The following is a 21881-nucleotide window of genomic DNA, read 5'->3' as shown; positions in this document are numbered from 1 at the left end:
TTTCTTGACCTCTTCTGCAGCATCTGATTCTGGTGACCATACTCTCCTCCTGCATTTGCAGGTCTTCCTGGATTTTCATGACACTGCTCTCTCACTTCTCAGGCTCACCATCCACCTCACACTCTCTGTGGGTGTTCTGGGCCCTCTGCTCTTCTCTTGGATACTTCCATCAGCCATCATGGGTGTAGTGTAGATGATACCTAGCTCTATATATCCAGTTCTAGTCTCCCTCTACTGCATCATCAACTGTCTGTCGGACATTTTGGACTTGACTTTCAACATACACCTCAAACTCACAAGTCCAAAAGATAACTCATTTTTCCCCAAAATTCAATCCTCTCCCAAACTTCTATTTCTGTTGAGGACATCACTATCTTCCCAAGTCACCTGGGTTCACACTTGAGTCCATCATGAACTTTTCCCTCTCCCTTGCCCCATGTATCTAATCTCTTGCCTAGTCTTACTGATCCTACCCCTACTACTTTAATGACTGTTTATCTCTTAAGAGTCTTTCTTTTTCCTCACATGACCACCATCTTGGTTAAGACTCTTATCACTTCTCACTTAACCTATTGCAACTGCCTCTTAATTGGTGTCTGATTCCAGTCTTTCCCTTCTAGAAATCATCTTTAAAATAGCTGCCAACGATTTAGATATAAAGACTGATACTATAAGCAACCTGAAAAAGCAAGGAATAGTTTACCTATCAGATTTATGGAAAAGGGAAGAATTTATAACCAAACGAGATAAGATTACTACGAAATGCAAAATGGATAATTTTGATTACATTAAATTGAAAAGATTTTGTACAAAGTCAATGCAACCAAGATTATGAGGAAGGCAGAAAATTGGGAAAGAATTTTTACAACCAGTGTATCTGATAAAGGCCTCATTTCTAAAATATTCTCAGAACTGAGTCAACTTTATAAGAAAACAAGTCATTCCCCAACTGATAAATGGTCAAAGGATATGAACAGGCAATTTTCAGAGGAAGAAATCAAAGATATTTAAAGTCATATGAAAAAATTATCTAAATCACCACTGATTAGAGAAATGCAAATCAAAACAACTCTTAGGTACCACATCTCACCTGTCAGATTGGCTAACATGACAAAACAGGAAAATCATAAATGCTGGAGATGATGTGGGAAAAAAGGAACACTAATGCATTGTTAGTGGAGTTGTGAACTGATTCAACCACTCTGGAGAGCAATTTGGAATTATGTCCAAAGGACTATAAAAATGTGCATACCCTTTGACCCAGGAATACCACTTCTAGGGCTCAATCCCAAAGAGATCAGGCAAATGGGAAAAGGACACATATGTACAAAAAAATTTATAGTAGCTCTTTTTCTGGTAGCAAAGAATTGGAAATCAAGGGGATGCCTATCAATTGGGGAATAGCTAAACACGTTGTGGTATGTGAATGTAATGGAATACTATTGTGCTATAAGAAACCAGGAGTAAATGGACTTTATAATAACCTGGAGAGACATAAATGAACTGATGCTGAGGGGAGCAGAGCCAGGAGAACACTGTGCACAATTACAGACACATTGTATCTGTGAAGACTAACTTTGATAGACTTGGCTTTTAGCAATGCAAGGCTATAAGACAATTCCAAAAAACTCATGATGGGAAAGGCTATTCATATCTAGAGAAAGAATCATAGAGTCTGAATGCAGATTGAACCAAACTATTTGCTTTTTTTCTTTTTGTTTTGTTTCTTCTTTTCCATGGCTCATTCCATTGGCTACAATTATTCTTTACAACTTGACTATTGTGGAAATGTTTAATGTAAATGTATATGTAGAACCTATATAGGATTAAATGTAGTGGAGGGGGGAGAAGAAATTTGGAACACAAAAACTTGTGGAACTGAATGTTGTAAACTAAAAATAAATAAATTTAAAAGAAAAAAAAAACAGCTGCAAAAGTGTCACTCCTAAAGCCATTTCACTCCCCAAGTAGCACAAATGACTCAAGCATTTAGAAGATCTGCACACCCAGCCTAGTGGCAACCCATCTTTCTACCCCTATTACATATCACACCCCTTTCACATTTTGCATCCCAACTCCAATTTCTGTGTATATGTGCATCTACATGCACACGTAAACTCACACACTCACATACTCACACACTCACACACACTCCTCAATAGGATATAGGCTCGGGGCAGCCAGGAAGCACAGCAAATAAGAGCACCGGCTCCAGTGTCGGGATGACCTGGGGATCAAATCCGGGCTCAGATACTTAGCACCACACCCAGAAACACATGGCCGTGTAACCCTGAGCAAGTTACTTAACCCCAATTGCTTTAAAAAAAAATAAAAAATAAATAGGATATAGGCTCTTTGATGCCTGAACCCAGTTTATTTTTGACTTCCTATCTCCAGAGCCTAGTGTACTGTAGGCACTTGATGGATACTTGAATGACTGACCCCACACATAACAGCTAATGCCAACTATCTGGACTAATCCAGTATTCCCAATAAAATTTGGCCACCTGAAAACAAGTCCAAAAGAACTCAACTAACTCCAGTCACATCAGAGAATTTGGGGAAACAACCTTGAGTAACAAGGAGTTCTTCATAGGTTAAATTTTGTACCTGAAAATCTCTTAATTCCATCCATTTGTTCTAGTTACTCAACTATGAAAACAAGAACCATAAACCGTAAAGATGTGAACACTTGCTAACCATGACGGAATGTGCCCTTTTCCATTTCAGGAAGGAATAATTTAAAGCCTTGGAGAAGAAGAGGGAAAGAAGAGACACACAAATTAAGAGACTGAGGTTAAGTATTTTTTTAATTTCTACAAGGTCCCCTCCTCAAGGAGGAGGGGAAATTTAATTGAAATGTATATAAATCCATTGTTTTCAATATGTACAAAAGTATCTTCTACATTTCTGAATGCTACCAGCTCCCAAATATTCCTTTTCTAGTAAAGGTGACATTACAAAAACAGCCCAATGATGTACTTTCTAGTAAGTATCACAATACACAACATAATTGAATTTTATTCAAAAATAATTCCAAAATACAGAACGAGTCCTTTAAGAAGAAAAGCTATTTCTGTAATTCACTTCAGTAAACACGTGAGCTGAACGCTGCAGCTAAGGATTGTCCCTTGTGAGGGAGGAAAACAAGCAGTGCTTCGGTTCAGGATAAAATCCACTCTGGACTGAGAGATACAGGGAAGTCCCAGTCCAAGGGTAACTTTAACTTTTACCTAATTAGATCTGGCAGTTTCTATCTGAGGTTCTGAACATGTTATTTCTCTGAGTTGTACTTAGTTTGTCTTCTTCCCAATAAACTTTAAGACTTTCGGTATGACAAAAGCATTATTGTGCACTTATGAAATATGAAATATTTGCTCCTAATATGAAATGTCTAAAGGGTCATAGTAGTCTGAGTTAATAAGTCTTTTTCCTAATAAAATTTTATCTAGTTTGGGAATCAATTAAGTAATTTAAAAAATTTTTCCATAATAAGATGGTTTTCAAGACAAGGTAGCCAACAGTTTTCACCTCTGACTTTTCTAACTTAAAACCTTTCTTTAAACTGCTAAGTGTACCATGGATACCCTGTCATCCATCTTTTATATTTAAGTCTGAATTGACAAATTTAAGTACAACTGGAAAAAAAAAATCCAATCAAAGACCAATTCAATTACACCAATTTTACTGTTTATAAAAAAATATATGGGCATGGGGTTACCTCAAAACATCAACTTTTTCTGTTTTGAAAGTTATGAAGGCCTTGAAAAAACACACTGTTGTAACATTACTTATCAATGCCAACTCACAAATGTGAGGGTTTTATTTTTAAAGTCATAGAAATTCACTCCTTAGTACAGAAGTTCTGTACAGAGATGTATTTCTAGACTGGTTGAATCACTTGTTGGAGTTTCCTTTTTTAAAGCACTGACTAGAAAAGTCTGCTTCTGTGAATGCTTTCAGCAGGCACACCAATTCTATTCAGTAGATCTAGACAGTCAGACTGACATGCACAATGGCATTATCAGGGGGCATATGGAACATAGCAAAACTTGCAAGAATGTTATAGGGACCCCATCCCAGAGGGAACCATTTAGGATGCCACTGTGTTGCAAAGACACTTCATTTCCCCCTTTGCTGCAATTGTAACATACAGTGTATAAGGCCAACGTTTTAGGGAGGCACCAAGTGGTACCCAAGCACCAGAGCATGGACTGAAATGCAACTTTTTTCTTAACAAGTTAAACTCTTAACAATAGTCTTTTTCTATCTAAAAGTAGATAAAACATTAAGTTCTCAGGGATGGTGCATTCAGATACAATATTTACAGTTAAGGCTAGTTGCTATTCTTAAACTCACCCCCTGGCTTACAGTAATTATGACTACATGATGTTTTAAGTTCATCATTTTTCTCATATCTTTGAGACAGCAAAGAAGAAAGGAATGGAATAAGAACCTTGGAGGCATTACTTTGTATTCCCTGGCTACTACTGGCATTAAATCTGTGGGGTTTTATTTCCAAGATTATGTATGTACAAGACACCACTGAATCGGTGTATAAATAGTTTTAAAACTTCAATCAGTTTAATAAAGAGAAATGGCAGCCTTTGCTAATTCTCCTTCACAGTTCTACTCTTGGCAGCCTAGAAACTAAAATGTGAACAAAAGACCAAAAAGCCCAAAGTTCCATTGAGGAATATTTTGGGACAGACTTTAAGTAATCATGAAATTTACACAGAGATACAATTTAGTGGAAGGGAAAACTTGATTTGAGGAAATAAAACTGGTTTCCATAGTGGGCTGCTGTGAAATGTGGCAAAAAATAATATCCTAAGTGAAAGATCTGCATACTTTTCAATCTTCTGTTTACCACAGAAAGAACTCAAGACTGATTAAGTGGGGTCTGGTTTCCCTTGTTTCCATTTGATACTGAAGAATAGAACAGTGGACTGACTGCCATTACATTTTTCACATATTTGATACTTTTCAAATAAAAATATAATCAGCACCACCAAGGGAACTTTTCAGCTGTATCTGCTGCTTTCACTGGGGCTCCGGTGATTAGAATAGCTTCGGTCACTTTCACTGTCAGAGCCGTAAGATCTACAACTCCTGGACAAAAATAATAATACAGACAACCCCTTAATTTTAAAACTTCAAAATCCTCTTCTCATACCTTCTATACAATAAAAGCAGCCTGAGAGCACAATTCTCAACAGGCTTATTAACAGAAAGACATAAAATTGAGAGTATCGGAAAAAGAGCTGAAGGAGGTAGGGAGGCAGCCTGGGCCAACTATGGGGCCAGAATAACACCAGGCTTAACATATAACGAATAAGGGAAGCAAGCTCACATGCCAGTAAATTCTTTGCAACCCATGTAAGAATACAGCAGAATGCTGATTTAACAAAGTAATTCACAATCCAAAAGAAATATTAGCTTTCATTTTTTATTTTTAAAATGACTGAGGAAAGAAAAATGGTTAAATGAAAAAAGAAACAGGTGAACCAAGGAGTTCAATGGCACCCCAGGGTCAATGACTTCAAATTGTGGGAACCCAGAAAAATAAGGGATATTGATCAAGAGAGAAGCTTATTACCATTCTTTATCCACTAACCACTAGTATAAGTACCCTAAAAAGAATCATTACCATGTTGCTATGATGCTCCTTTCATAGATTATCAAACTGTTTTTTTTACTGAATAACTGGTCCAAGCAGTTGATCTTTTAATCAAAGTCAATAATCACTTCATTTTCTTTTAGCTTTCAGTTTTTTCTTCAAAAAGCATTTGATTTTGTCAGCCTAATTTCTAAGAAATGGCCTTGATGCCAAAAGTGGAACATAGTTCCATTCCTTCCAAAATGAAACTTTGTCCAAGGAAGCACAAATATTTAAAAATTCATTTTGAAAATTAACACAAATGGAAACTAATAAAAGTTAACTCTTTGATCTAGACTGATACATGTTTTTTATAATTAAAGATTTGAAAATACTATTTCTGCAGTCAGAGACTTATTCCTTCTTCTTGACATAACAAAGATGACATTTCTTAACATAAATGACTCTGCAAAGAGATACCTGTAGGGACTTGCAAGAGTCCAACTTATTGACACTTACCTGGACCGCCTATTATAACTCCGAGAGCGTCGGTAACTGTCACTCCTTTTGCTCCTACTTCGACTGCGACTTCTGCTATAATAGCTGTCATAGGTGTAGGACCTACTTTAACCAGTAACAACAAATATTTAAAGCTTTTCAAAGGTAACAATTTAAGGAATTATATAAACAATAGGGCTCTATCTTGAAAGAGGTACGATAGAGTGAAAATAGGAATAAACTGTGTAACAAAGAAACATTTATCATTAATGGGAATGTTAGGTTCATTATTTTAAACATAAAAATATTAACCTCTTTTCCCTAATAAAAGGTACTACAAAATTACAAGTGAAATATATTAACTGAGGGGCGGCTAGGTGGCACAGTGAATAGAGCACCAGCCCTGGAATCATAAGGACCTGAGTTCAAATCCAGCCTCAGACACTTAACACAAAAACTAGCCATGTGACCTTGGGCAAGTCACTTAACCTCAACTGCCCTACCTTCCCCCCTCCAAAAAGCAAAACAAACAAAAAAAAAAACCAAAGAATAAAAAAATCTATTTACTGAGATTGAGATCTTATTAGGCAATTATGTTCCATAAATAGCTGCCATTACAATTTTAAATCAATTGCTACTTTTTGATATTTCTCCCTTCCCTAGCCACTATGTAGCCCTATGTAGTACCTGTAGTTTGCCCTTTAGAAGAGAAACATGCTTTTTCTTTCCTTCATATGTTCTGATGCATAAATTGTCAGATAAACACCTTTAATTTTAGAAACAATTTGATTGCATTCAATTTATTTTGATTATGAAGACAAAATACATTTTAAATTAATGGATTATGAAATGAACATAAATAATACCAGCATCTACTGAGGAGTGCAGTGTAGTAGATAGAAGTCTAGCCTAAACTCCATTTTTCCAACTGTATAATCCTAGGTAAATCTTTTTCTCTCTCTGAGCCTCTACTCTCATCAATCACCTACTGATTAGGGATAATAATGCTTGGACTACCTAATTCATAGGGTTGTTGTGAAAAAAAGCATTCTATAAATTAAATTCAATGAATATTTAGCAAACACCTACTATTTGCAAAGTTCTGTGGTATGTGCTGGAGATATAAAGACAAAAATGCACAGTTCCTGCCCACAAGAAAAATATATGTATACAAGTGAATACAGCATATAGATAAGGTAATTTATGAGGGAGAGAGGAGAATAAACTTTTCAGTTCTACAACATCAGCTATATCATCATTATATAAAAATGCAGTTCGAACCTGGATCGACTGTGATGATCATAAGAGCTGCTCCTGGATCGGCTTCTGCTATATGTCCTACTATTAAATATTCACGGGGAAAAAATTGCATAGATTAAAGTGGACTATTGCAAAATTACAGAAACCTCAATCAATAGTAATGAAAACTCAATGACAGACTTCTAGAATACATAGCCACACAAATCCTGTTTTAGTCTTTAAAATACATCAGTATTGTCCATGAAAGACCCAATATTGCTTACTAGCTCTCCTGTTTGGATATTTTTGAAACACGGATATTACATAAAACACTACAACACTAAGTCTATCTATTATCTAGTGTTACAGTGGTGAATTGATGAGAGTGAGGTAGAAGGGATCTGCAGACCATGTGAAAAGGGAAGATGACATCCTGCTAAGGGTCTGGAGTGTTTAAGAGTGAGAAGCAATGAGAAAGGCTCTAGGGAACACCTAGAAATTGGTAGGTCCTGGGCTTGAAGCTCTGTAATGAGAGTATTAATTTCTACTTCCTGACAAAACTAGTAGGTAAAAGCACAACTCCCTCCCCTTCCGCTAGTGATCAAGAAGTACTTGCAATTGGATAAAAACAGGATTTTGGAAGAATATGAAGACACCAGAGGTCTGTAGCTTCCTTTCTTTGTTCCCTAGGTTGAGGATTTCTATTTTCCCTCCCCAACACAAGATCCTCAGGACCTAGGGATAGGCACACAAACTTACACATACAATCATTTCTTTATAGCCTTTCATCTTTTATCTCAACTCAATCATCCTCTGTCTAGTGTTCAATTAATCAGTTTTCTCCTCAATGACTTATCTCTTTGTGTCTTTTCATAGTTATTGGGAAGAGACAACAGTGACTGTAGAATGACAATGTACAGATCAACATCCACAAGCATTCATTAGAGCCTACTATGTGCAACATCAAATGCTATCATGTAAAAATATCCATGCTACAGAACAGTTTCCCACTTGAGGCAAACTTACCTGTGGCTTTTATAGCTGTGATAAGAACTACTGCGACTTCGAGATCGGTCTCTACTGTACCATCCTCTGCTCCGACTTCTAGAATAACTTCTGGAGCTACAAGTCAGAAAGTTTGTGAGGCATGAATATATGCAACTACATCAGTGAACATCAAGTAGCTAATTTTTTTATGCTGTGAAAAAAGTGATTTCAGAACACGAAAATTAAAAGAAAACTATGTTCATTCATTCCCTCAGTAAACATTTATTAGCCCCTGGCCGTACACAGAAAGCTCATTTCGCTAGCGCTGCTACTGTGTGGAGCTCAGAGGCTGGGGGGGAAGGGGAAAAGGGGGAAAAGGGAGGAGGCAAATGCATGATAAGCCATCATGCAGTAAGTACACTGTGGCAAAGAACAAAGCTAGATATGCAAGGGCCAAGGGTGAAGGTTATTACTAACAGGATTAGTGATGGTCTCATGGAGTAAATGGCATGAGTCAGGTTTAATTTTTTCTTAATTTTAAAAAATATTTTAAAAGATGGGTAGGAATTCAGTAGGCAAAGGCAGAGTTAAAAGAGAATAACATAAGCAAAGGCAGAGAAACAGGAAAAAATGGCACAAGGTTGGGGGACACAAAATGGTATCTGTGAAAGAAACTAAAATGAGATAAACATATTGCCCATTTATGGAGTTTTGAAATGTCAAGAAAAAGTCTGCTACTTTAATTAGTAACCAACAGCAAGTCAGTGGGGCTTTTTGAGAAAAGAGACAAAGTGACCAGGTTTATACATGAGGAAGGAATAGGAGAAGGTGAAGTATAAAAAGAGAAACTAGGTTTGCCCCATGGTAGTTGCAATAGTATACAAGAAAATACAAGAGACTGAGGAGCTAGAATTGATAAAACTCAGTAACTAATAAGAAAGGAAAAGTGAAGGAGAAGGAAGACTCCAAAATAACCTTCCAAGAATTTATACATAAGGACTCTTGACAGAAGCTAACTCGGAAGGTAAGACAGTGCCCAGGTAACGAGACAATCTATCAAATAACCATAGTTCAAATTACAGAGGGTAAAAATCAACTGAGGTTATTTAGCAGACTGCAAAGGGAAAAGAGAAAATGTTCTGGAGGAGAAAAGTTATGAGACAAAGAAAAACCACAGTGATGGTGGAAGAAGGGCAAAAAAGGGCTAGAAGATGCTAGGAGTCAGTTTTTATACACCACTCAACAACATCATTTTAACTCTTAGTACCCTTAAAAGGAAAACTGTTTGTTCACAGACCAGTGAGCCAACTTATTGCTAGAAGAAGCAACCCCTGTACAGTCAGCCTTGCTGGTACCCTTTGTCCTCAATCAGGAGAGCACTTCATCTTAACAAGTCCTCTATCCTTCCAGCTCCCTGTCTCTTGGAGCCTCTGAGGCACTACTCTGAAAAGTGTGGGAGTTCCTTGAGGGCACAGACTGTCCTGGTACTTGTACACACAACACAGTGCTTGAAAACATACCAAGTGCTTCTTACATTTTTATTCATTCATTCATAAGTGAAACCCAAAGAAATAAAGAAGCTGAAGTAGGATGGAAAGGAGTTGAGAGAATTGGTTCCTTCATACAACCAAAGGCATTAAGACATTTCATTCTCATGGTGGTAGAGGATACATAGTAGAAATAAGCAAAAGAACTATCATGAAATGGGTAGCAATGGATAAGAAGGTAAAGAAATTCTTCAAACTAAGTCAATGTATATCTCCATATTTGGTACCTTCAGTTAAAGGCAGGCACTAAGGACAACGAAAAATGTCAGAAAAACAAGGTTTAGAAGAAAATGAAAGGCTCCTAAACTACGGAAGTTTCATATATCTATCCATACATGTATACATCAAGAATACTTATGAAGCACATTGGAAAACACATGACATGGTCAACAATGAACAAATTATGTTCTCTAATCTCAACTGAGGCCTCACTGCTGCACAATCTTTTAATCTTCTATCCCTATTAAATTTCCCAGTTATCTGTTCCAAACCTTTTCTTAAGCCAATAAAATCACCTCTTTCCCCTTCCCCCGCTCGGCAGAAGGCCTCACCCTATGTCTCATCAAGAAAACTGGGTCCCACAGTGAGATCTCTTTTGCCCAATTCTATACCTCAAATTCCCTCACCATCAACCTCCAACCTCTTCTCTTTTATCTAAGTCTCCGGCAAAAGGTGGTCCTTCTTGGAAAAGTCAATCCCTTTACTTATGTCTCTGATACCATTCCCTCACAGGGTTTGTCATTTAAATCCCTGCTGACTATAAAATGTGCACAAATATTCCCTATTCTGAGGGGAAAAAAACCTTCCCTTGATCTTCTTTACCCCCTTCTCAAGCTATTGCACTTTTTTTTAATTAAAACATTTTAAATGAAAAAACATTTTTTCTCTTTTATCCTCCTAATATTGGGGGGGAGGTGGCGGTGTAAGGCAAAACTCTTGTAACAAATATGCATGATCAAGCAAAACAAATTCCCATACTGGCCATGTCAAAAAATATATATTTAATTCTGCACTGACTTGCATTGATCAGGGTTCTTTTTTTTTTTTTTGCTTTTTGAAGGGGGGAAGGTAGGGCAATTGGGGCTAAGTGACTTGCCCAAGGTCACATGGCTAGTTTTTGTGTTAAGTGCCTGAGGCCACTTTTGAACTCAGGTCCTCCTGGCTCCAGGGCCGGTGCTCTATTCGCTTTGACACCTAGCCTCCCCAATTCTTATTTTTGAAGTTCTTTTTCACATTGTTATTATGTAAATTGTTTTGGTTCCACTCACTTCATTCTACTTCAGTTCCTAAGTCTTCCCAAGTTTCTCTAAAATCCTCCTTTTCGTCATTTTTTTTTAACACAATAATGTTACTTTCTTCCTTGCTTCTCTAATTTATTCATTATGTCACCTTTAATGTCTATTAGTCATGTTCAGGTACTGTTCGGGTTCTGGTTGGACAAGTGACCTCTTTAGTCTCTTCCAACCCTGAAATTCTGTGATTCTGTAACAATGGAACTACTACCCACCCCCAGGACTCCATTATCTCATTCTCTGATATGCAAACTGAATTAAGTGGAAACGGGACCTTTATAACCATGTACCCACATTTTAATCTTAATAAAAATATTAATAACGATCTCTATATATATTGAAGCTATCCTAGATGAAAACATGACAAGAGGATAGGTTTTCACAAAGGATATTCTACAATAAACATTTTTCATAATCAGACAACTGACTTAAAGGTACAGGGAATAAAAGTTTTTTTAATTATAAAAAAGTATTTGATTCAATACAGCAAGATGTAGCTTTAAAGGTCTCTTGCAATAAAATGTCTACTACATACAGGTTAAGATCACAAAAGATTCTTTGATAAATCCAACGAGAGAGATGAATTTTGATTATGACTATCAAGAACAGTTATACCAACAGGAAAAAATGTCTGTCAAAGGTATATGCCACTGTCAAAGAAGCTAAGGCTAGCAGAGTCCACTGAAGTCTGCTAGCATAAGGATTCTAGATGCTCATGTTTGTGGATGACACTGTTATTTAGTTTGTCTTTTTTTTTTTTTAAAGCAATAGGGGTTAAATAACTTGCTCAAGGCTACACAGCCAGTTATTTCTGGGTGTGGTGCTGAGTATCTGAGCCCGGATTTGATCCAGGTCATCCCGACACTGGAGCCGGTGCTCTTACTCGCTGAGCCACCTGGCCGCCCCTAAGCAAATGGGGTTAAGTAACTTGCTCAAGGTTACACGGCCAGGTGTTTCTGGGTGGATGCTAAGTGTCTGAGCCCGGATTCGATTCCCAGGTCATCCCGACACTGGAGCCGGTGCTCTTAATCACTGTGCTACCTGGCCGCCCCATTTAGTCTTGGCATGTTATAGTCTCCTAAATGATATACACCCGTGAAGAAAAATATCAAGGGAATAAAGAATACTTATTATCCATGGTATATCATGCAGCTAAATGGACAGATAGCCCACTGAGCTAATCCATGAGTCCACTTTATGACAAGACCCTGCAGGTGGAACAAATAAGCTGGGTCAGGAATCAAAGAGAAAGAAGGACTATTCCTTCTTCATAATCATAATCCTATGATTAGATTACAGTTGAGAAATGGCACAGGATGTTCAATAATCCTAACCTCCTGCCCAACAAAAAAGGCCATCTTTTTTTTTTGGAGGGGGGGGGTTAATTGGGGTTAAGTGACTTGCCCAAGGTCACATGGCTAGTAAGTGTTAAGTGTCTGAGGCCAGATTTGAACTCAAGTCCTCCTCACTCCAGGGCCTAGATGCCCAAAAGGCCATCTTTTAAACACAAATATCTTCTGATATTATAATGCTGAAAATCATGCTACACCACAATCTTATGATTAAAACTGAAAGTAATCTGACAAGCAATGGAGACATATGGTATCTCTGATTAAATTGGGATGTACTAATGATGAATAATTGAGTAGGAGTAGTATTATAGATATCAACCAAATGTATGATTGGAAAAAGTGGTGGTGGGTCTTCAAAATAGGCTGAGTGCTGCACTAATTTCTATAGCATGATAAAAAGACCTACAGGAAGATTTCCTGTGAAAGATTTATAAGAGGACATGGCCAGAGAGGTCCAAGATAAGTAGAGGAGTTATAATGTGAATTGCTGGAGAAAACCCATGATGGTGAATACTGCCTACTTCCTAAATGAGAAGAGATGGACTCAAGATGCAGAATGAGACATACATGTTTACACAGCCAATGTGGGAATTTATTTTGCTTAACTATGCAATTTCTTATAAGGGTTCTGTTTCTATTTTTTTTCCCCCAAGGGGCTGGGAGGAGAAGAGGAAAGAAACTAAATGCTCATTAATTGAAAAAATAAAACAAAAGATGCATAGCTAAAGGAAGCAACTGCACTGATGAGATACTAGATTCATCTAAGTACTGAAATATAGCAGAAAAGGATGAGTAATAAGACATAAGGTATAAATGAAGAGAAGGGAAATTTTTTATAAGAAACCAGAAAAGGAGTCAGGCAGCAAACTTCCATTCTAGTGCTCTTCCCTAGACTTAAATATTTTTAGTTTCATTCTTTTCACCATATAGACTATGCGGAACCCAAAGCTAGACATTTATGGAAAATTTCTTGTGCCTTATTATTGCTATTACATCTTGAAAATGTACACAACTTTGTCAACTGACAGTTTAACTGAAGACTATCTTAAAGATAATTTAATTTCTTCCTTCTAAATAAATCTATACATTATTAGGCAAGTCACAACTTCTATGGAAGAAAGTTTCCTAATTTACTAGGTTGGACTAGGTGATCATGAGGTCCCTTTCTAAACCTAACATTTTTTTGTTTAGGTGTCTTCCAGTTCTGACATTTTATCAAACAGTGGGGAAAAAAATTTTGGGGGGGGGGAAGGAAGAGAAACATGAGAGGAAGACCTACCCAGAAAATTGCTTACCGATAAGAATATGTAGAACTTCGAGATCGACTTCTTGAGTGACTGTATGAGACAGACCTTGTTCTGTGTCTTGATTTGGTTTCAGATTTACTTCGAGACCTACTTGGACTCCTGGACTGGCTGTTGTCATCTCGACTGGGAGTCTGCTCATCACTAGAGCTCTCTTGATTTCTTGGTCTCCTGTTTAGTCGTGCAGTTTTTCTCACTTCATCAAAGAGAGAACCAGGACGAACTTTGTTTTTGCTTTTGATTTCTATTCGAAGGCCTTGTGGTTTTGTGTCAGGTACAGAAGGTAAAGTCTTAATTTCCATAGCACTGGAAGTTGTAGTTGCTGATAGATTACCCACACCTTGTAAAGGCTTCCATTTATTATCAATTATGTTATTCTGGTTTCTTTCACTCACATCTGACTTAACAGCATTTTCAACAGTACTAGCAAATTCAAGAGTATTACCATCTTGCTTTCCTGCTTCAACCATAGTCTTGCTCTCAGTTACATTGCTTTCTTGATTAATGACCACAGTTTCTAGACTTTCATTCTGCAAATCTTGGTTTAGAGCAGTATTTATATCTGGAGTACCAAAACTCAGATTGCTTGGAGGGGAAGTGTCTAACTTTACAGGTGAGCTTCGTTCTGGAGTACAAATCTCCATATTATCATCTGTCTGTACCACATCTTCTGTTCCACTCTGAATGGTTTCATCAACATGCTGATTATTTTTTTGGGAAGTGGATACACTTTTTTCTGCATTTAAAATGCTGGCAGAAGCATTGGCTTTACCACTGTCTTTAGAGAGTGTATTAGAATCTGCTGAAGTATTAATTACACTATGTTTGCCTGAATGGCTGCTGTCACCACAGAGTTTCTCAGTTTTCACATTCTTATCTTTAATAATTTCACTGTTTTCAGAATCTTGTTTTTTCCCCTTTATATCCTTGGTAACTTGGTTTTCATTAATCTCTTCCTCCTCTTCTTCACCAAATTCCAGTGGAGGCTGCCAATGAAACGTTTCCTTTCGTTTCTGAACCTTGTGCTTTTTCTCTTTTTTCCCTTTGGATTTCTCCTTCACCTTTTTAGTGTGTTCTTTTTTAACATTCTTCTCTGACCTGTGTTTGTGTTTCTTTGACTTTCCTCGAGGATTTTCAGAATTGGAGTGGGAGCTCTCTGAAATGGAAGATGACAGATGCTGTCTGCTTGGCTTCCAAGCACTCTCATTATCTGAAATAAGGATACTTTCTGAAGATTTTGGTGTGGGTTTGCCCTTGATGAAGGTCTCCACAAACTCCACATCAGATTCTGATGTAGCCTCTCCTTCCTCTTTATCAGAAACTGGCCTAGAATCTTCCTTATTTTTGTTTACTTCTCGCTCTGAATTGGACTCGGAGTCCCATCTGCTGCCAGCATAATTCTTCCTTTTTGATTTTTCTCCATTGAGAAGATGGTCAGAGAAACTCTCCTTCAACATCTTCCTTTTGGAATGATCACTATCCCATTCAGACTTTGATTTTTCTTCATCTCTGTTATTTGATGCACTTTTTTCCTGTTTCTTACTATTGATGCATTCTCCTTGGCCATGTTTCTCTCTTTCTAGGTTTGGCTGTGTAACTTTCACAAATGACTGTTCGCTATCTGAAGAATAGTCTAAAGATGACTTGCTTTCACTACCTTTCCTCTTGCGTGAAGGCTCATCTCCACCTTTGGCATACTTATTGTTAAGTGTTCTTTCAGAGCTACAGACCTGTTTTTTCTTGGAACTGTTAATACTCTTCTCACTGGCTCTAGATTTTCTTTTCGTTCGTCTTCCATCATCACTGCTAACAGAATATGAAGATGACCTACTATATCTGGATCTATCGCTGTATTTGCCTCGTGAATGGGATCTAGGAGTTGATAGAGATTGAGACCTTGAATGTGAGCTAGCTGGACTCCTTGATCTTGTGTATGATCTTGAATAAGACCTACTTCTGGAAGATCTGCTTCTTGATCTCGGTGAGCTCTCTGAACTTCTATCACTATGATATTTGGAATAACCACTCCAATCACTATCTGAACTCTTTTCCCTCTTACGATAAGAGGATGAAATACTGGGCTCTTTTACATTTGTTAAACTGTACGTGTTTGGGGGAGGAAGTAAATGGGTTGTCTTAGCCTTCATTTCTTGAATTCGTTCATAAGAGGGCTTCCAAGGCTTCTGCCCAGGTTTCCATCGTGAAGGTGGAGGACTATCACTTAAAGGTATTACAGGAATACTTTCAGCTACTATTGGCTGCACAACAACCTTGTCATTTGGTGGCACTGCTGCTCTGATGGGTTCTGTTTTGACTGGTTTATTTTCATTTACTCGAGAGGCTGTACTTCTTGGGGATTTAGATGCTGTCCTCTGACACCTGGACTTGGAATTGGATCTGGACTTTGACCTACTTTGAGAAAGTGATGAGGATTTTGATGCTGTCCTTGACCTAGAGCTTCCTTTGGAATATGAACGGGATTGGGATTTTGATCTGTAGTATGAATGAGAATCTCTGCTATACTGGGTTGAAGAGCTTTGCTCATCCTTGTCAGACTTAGACCAGCCCCTCTTGGATGAGTGCTGAGAAGATGATGACGAATGAGATCTCCTTTCTCGATCACAAGAAGATTTCATTTGCCGGATTGAAGATCTAGAAGATTCAACATTTGAAAGTTGAGAAATTTTCTTTTTCTTGGTTGGTTTGTGTCTCTTACAGTGTTTCTGCTTTTTAGCTTTCTTTTTATGTTTTACTTTTTTCTCTTTTCTGTGTTTTTTGTGATGGCTGTCAGAATGTCTTACTGTACTAAGGTCAGAATAATAGCCATTATATGACCATGATCTTGATCTTTGAGACAAGCTTCTTTCATCCCACCGGCTTGAACATGGGTCACTTAACCTATGAACAAAGACACAGAGTCAGCATATTATTAACTAGATTTTTTATGTTTCTTCAAAAAAAAATTCTAGATCGCCAGCACCAAAAAACTACTCACAAACAAATCCACACATTGCACCATAAAAAACCCTTGCAACAGATTAATCAAAGAACTACACAGATTCTCTAGTGCCGTGGAGAAAATAAAGTAATGAAAAGAACTTAAGGCTTTCCACAGAAGTAATGCCAATAAGACAACACAGTGTACTGAAAAGAGCTCTAGAATGTGACCTCAAAAGTCTTGCATTTGAATCCTGGCTCTACTAACTTTTACCTATGTGACTGAGCAAATCAGTTCACTTCTCTGGGCCTATTTCCTTATATAAAAAATGAGAGACCTGGACTAGAAAATCTCACAAATCTTTTAGAGCTCTAAATTCTGTGATCCTATGTATAGAATCAATTCATGTCATCCCTCCAAAGCAGGGCTTTACTTAATGCCTGGGATAATTCCACAAATATACTTGCCTCAGCATTATCTTAGATACAACTAGCAGATGCCAATACAGGCAAAGATGAGATTTTACCACAGAGAATTTCAGGAGTGCATATATTGACTAGCTATTCTAGAAAAGGTTTCATTCCTTAAATAGACCAAGGGTAAGGAGTAGAAGACTATGCTTTTAAATAAGGATATACTGCTGTGTGTGGTGTAGTGAGAGTTGGATTTGAATTTTGAGGACATGCAATCAAATCCTGGCTCTGCAACTTATTACCTATGTCACCCTGGGCAAGTTAATCACCTTCTTTGGTCTCTACTCTCCTCACCTGCAAAATGAGAGGGCTGAACTAGATACTTATTTAATTCAAGCATTTACTGAGTGAGTGCCTATTCAACCCCTGGTAACACCTCAGTCAAACAGTCCTTGACCCAACAAGCTTATATCCTACTGGGAGAAAACAACATCAATATACACACATATATCACACACACACACACACACACACACACACACACACAAACAGAATTTATGTAGTGCTTTAAGGTTTGCAAAATGTTTTACAAATATTTTATCATTTATCCTCACAACCACCCTTGTAGGTAGGTACTATTATTACCCCCATTTTATAGATAAGGAAACCAAGGCAGACAGAGGTTAAATGAATTGCTCAGAATCACACTGCCTGTAAGCATCTAGGTCAATTTAAACTCAGGTTCTTCCTGACTTCAGAAATACAAAGCATTTTCAGTGCAGAGGGTAGGGACCTCTAAAGTCCCTCCTTCTAAACTATACTATAGCAAGGAATCTGATCCACAGATTAACAGAGCTGGAAGTGATTTCAGAGATTTTCTAGTCCAACTCTCTCATTTCCCAGAGGAAAAAAGTGAAACTCGGATAGAAAAAGTGACTTACCCAAAGTCAGAGGTAGGGTTGGAACTCAAGCCCCTTGATGTCTCAACTACTAGTCCAGAACTCTTTCCACTGTACCGCACTACCTCATTTACTACTAAATTTGACAGCTCTTGGGAAGCCTAGGGAACAACCTTTTGTATAATTCTTCCAAAAACAAATTTACCGTAGTTACTAAAACTTAGTAAAAAGTCTATATATTTTGATTTTCTTTCATTCCTCCTAGCACCTAGCATATACCAAACACCAAAGTCATTCATACAAGTACTGAGATTACCCTACTAAAAATAAAAGCCCTTACTTATCTCCTTTACTCCATTTTTCTCCGCTGGGTGGTCTGTAAGCTCTTAACCTCTGCATTTCTTCCTTCCAGTGAGGAGGCGTTTCACTGCTTTCATCATCATCTGACTCGGAACAAGACCTTGATCGAGGTGGTGTATGATATCGCTTTAAGAATAAAGATAAAATTTAAAGCCTAAATAAACTCCTCCCTACAATACTGTTAGCTTTTAAGTAGAATCTGGTACAAGACATTAATGGATACAGTCCTACTGTTCCCTATCCCTGAAACTTCAACACATTCCAATTCAGGTCAAATAGTACCTCTTTCATAGAAGAAGTAAGTGTACTTAATACTTAAGTCCCCTAACAAGGGATGGTAAAACAAACAAACAAAAAGACCCCTCTATATGGAGTCTTAAACTGAAAGGAAGAGTAAAAAGAAAATAGCTGATTGTAGGAAGTAGCTATAATGTAGGTAAAATAGCAGATATCCAATAATTCACAAGAAAAAAAATCCAGAAAATGGTACCAAGAATAAAATGTGTTTATGTACAAAATGTAGTGACAGACAAGACAAACTACAAGCCTAATGCAAGAAAGCAAATTTGACCTCATGCATATCACTGATTGGTGCAATGGGATCCATAATTCAAATATGATTCTAGAAGGAGGAAAGGTGGTAGAATGATATTATATATTAAAAAGATATATTTGGGGCGGCAAGGTAGTATAGCGAGTAAGAGCACTGGCTCCAGAGTCGGGATGACCTGGAATTGAATCTGGGCTCAGATACTTAGCACCACACCCAGAAATAACTAGCCGTGTAACCTTGAGCAAGTTACTTAACCCCAATTGCTTTAAAAAAAAAAAAGATATATTTGGGTGAATCTAAAAACCAGAGGAAAACAGACACAACTGAGAACATCTGGGTGAAATTCAATGGAAAGAGAAACAGAGGCAATGAAGTGATAGAAATATACCATAGACAAGGGAAGGAAATAGTGAGAGTAATACAAGAAACAGATCATAAACCTGACACCTAGAAGACAGATTAGTAATGGAGGACTTCAGTTATCTGGACATGTGCTAATATGCTCTATGTCAAAAGCAGAGAAGCTAATCATTTCCTGGTTTGCCATAATGATAATTTCAATGATTCAAAAGTTGGAAGAAAGGATGAGCACTGTCGCTATTCTGGACCAGATTCTGATTCTGACCAACAAGGAGGAACTGCTAAAGTAGAAATGACAGGAATCTGTTGGGGAAGTGATGACTCTTTCTTAGAATTTGTAATAGAAAGGGCTGATAGATGATGAAGTAAATAAAGCACCAGCCCTGGAATCAGGAGGACCTGAGTTCAAATCAGACCTCAGACACTTAACACTTACTAGCCATGTGACCTTGGGCAAGTGAATTAACCCCAATTGCCCTGCCTTCCCCCCTCCAAAAAGGAAAAAAAAATTTTTTTTTAAATAATTTGTGATAGAAAATAAAGTCAGGCATAGTATGCCATGCATCCTAAAAGGTAGGAGAGCAAATTTCAAAGAGTTTAGATAAAGTCTAACAACTAGGGTTATATAATCTAAAATTATATAACAAAAACTCTCACCTTGATGTAGTGCTTTAAAGTTTGCAAAGCAATGTATGTCTATTTTATCTAATTTAAGTACCCACACTGAGATAGGTTTACTAAAAGTACTATGATCCCTACTGTATAGATCAGAGAATTGAGTCTCAGAGAGGTTAGATGACTTGTACATGGTTATTTAGTAAGTATCAGAAGCAGTGGCTGGTTTCGGGGGCGGCAAGGTGGCACAGTGAATAGAGCACCGGCCCTGGAGTCAGGAGGACCTGGGTTCAGATCCGGCCTCAGACACTTAACACAAAAACTAGCTGTGTGACCCTGGGCAAGTCACTTAACCCCAATTGCCCTCCAAAAAAACCCCCCCAAAATAAAAAAATTTTTAAAAAAAGCAGCAGCAGTAGCTGGACCTAGGCCCTCTTGACTCCAAGACTAGCCTTAAACTCTTACGTGCTCAAACATTTGGATGAATGTAGTAAGATTACATTTAGGGGCGGCTAGGTGATACAGTGAGTAAAGCGCTGGCCCCAGAGTCAGGAGGACCTGAGTTCGGTTCAGCCTCAGACACATAACACCCACACACAAAAAAACTAGCCGTGTAACCTTGGGCAAGTTACTTAACCCCAACTGCCCTCCAAAAAGGAAAAAAAAAAAAGGCATTTAACTGGGATAAAAGTAAAGTCTAGAGTATAGAAGGGGGCGGAGCCAAGATGGCAGAGTAGAAGCAAGACCTTCCCACGACTCCAGCTTCCACCCTCCCCAATCCATGTAAAAAGGGGACTCTAAACAAACTTTGGAGCTGCAGAACCCACATAATGACACAGTGAAGCTAACCTCCTGCTGAGGACAGCCTGGCAGGCCGGCAGGAATAGAGCACAGCGCTTTGGGAGCCAAACCCAGCCCCACGCCGAGGCTTTAGCCCCAGGGCGGGCCTGACCAGCCGCCAGCCAGAGGGACTCCAGATCAGCAGCAGCTGTGGCCGTTTCCAGATTTATCAATACATAGATGCAAAGGACAAGGTGAGAGGCCAGTGTAGTCTGGACTTTGGGACCAGCAAGTGGGAGTGCGTGGCTTTTACCCCCCGTGGCGAGAAACCACTGAGACGCCAGCACAGCCTGCCACGTGGCGGCTTCAGCTCCTGGCCTGCAGAGTGTAGGGGGACCAAGCACCAGTCTGAGAGGTAATCACTCTTGCTTTAACCTGCTTGGATCTGGATTGCAGTCTAGGGTGGAGGTCCTGGGGTGTGTGTCCAGCTTGCCAGAGCGTGTGGAGACCTCAGAGAGGGCACCCATCTAATACCTCCGGCAGCTGAGAAAACCCCAGCGTTTGGGACGAAAACTCCCCTGTCTGGTGGCAGAGTCCTACTGTGGCAAAAAGCCCAAAAGTCAAATCATTGAATGGCAAAATGAGCAGGCAGAGGAAACAAAGCAGACAGAAGATTCCAACATTACACTCCTTATTTTGGGGATAAGAAGGAGCAAAGCATGGAACAGGAGGAAACCAGTGAAGTCAGTACTCCTGCACCAAAAGCTTCAAAGGAAAATACAAGCTGGTTGCAGGCCATAGAGGACCTTAAGAAGCAGATAAGAGAAGTGGAGGAAAAATTGGGAAGAGAAATGAGAACAATGCAAGAAAATTATGAAATGAGAGTCAACAGCCTGACTGAAGAAAATAATACCTTAAAAAACAGACTGACTCAAATGGCAAAGGAGGCTCAAAAAGGCAATGAGGAGAAGAATGCCTTAAAAAGTCAAATTTGCCAGATGGAAAAAGAATCTCAAAAGCTCACTGAGGAGAATCATTGCTTCAGAATTAGATTGGAGCAAATGGAAGCTAATGACTTTATGAGAAACCAAGATGCTGTCAAACAGATCCAAACAAATGAAAGAATAGAAGGCAATGTGAAATAT

General features: G+C 38.3%; 1 protein-coding gene across 19 annotated transcripts in view; it reads right to left on the bottom strand.

The window, feature by feature from the left end:
- Window positions 1–3451: 3451 nt before the first annotated feature.
- Window positions 3452–21881, bottom strand: part of NKTR (natural killer cell triggering receptor) — a 60539-nt gene continuing 42109 nt past the window's right edge. For 13 of the 19 annotated variants that reach the window (XM_069095810.1, XM_069095814.1, XM_069095813.1 and 10 more), the window contains 6 exons: window positions 18409–18554; window positions 13810–16716; window positions 8363–8458; window positions 7379–7438; window positions 6119–6223; window positions 3452–5112 (listed from right to left, as the gene is read on the bottom strand). In XM_069095810.1, coding sequence (XP_068951911.1) covers window positions 5025–5112; window positions 6119–6223; window positions 7379–7438; window positions 8363–8458; window positions 13810–16716; window positions 18409–18554 — 3402 coding nt within the window. In that variant the 3' untranslated portion in view covers window positions 3452–5024. The remainder of the gene's footprint in view (window positions 5113–6118; window positions 6224–7378; window positions 7439–8362; window positions 8459–13809; window positions 16717–18408; window positions 18555–21881) is intronic. The other 6 variants (XM_069095807.1, XM_069095800.1, XM_069095808.1 and 3 more) reach the window with 3 other exon arrangements.

Source organism: Petaurus breviceps, unplaced genomic scaffold (assembly GCF_028583685.1).
Source record: "Petaurus breviceps papuanus isolate PSGF00001 unplaced genomic scaffold, PetGlider_PUasm1.0 227, whole genome shotgun sequence".
Taxonomy (NCBI): domain Eukaryota; kingdom Metazoa; phylum Chordata; class Mammalia; order Diprotodontia; family Petauridae; genus Petaurus; species Petaurus breviceps.
This window is presented reverse-complemented; position numbering and strand designations above follow the sequence as displayed.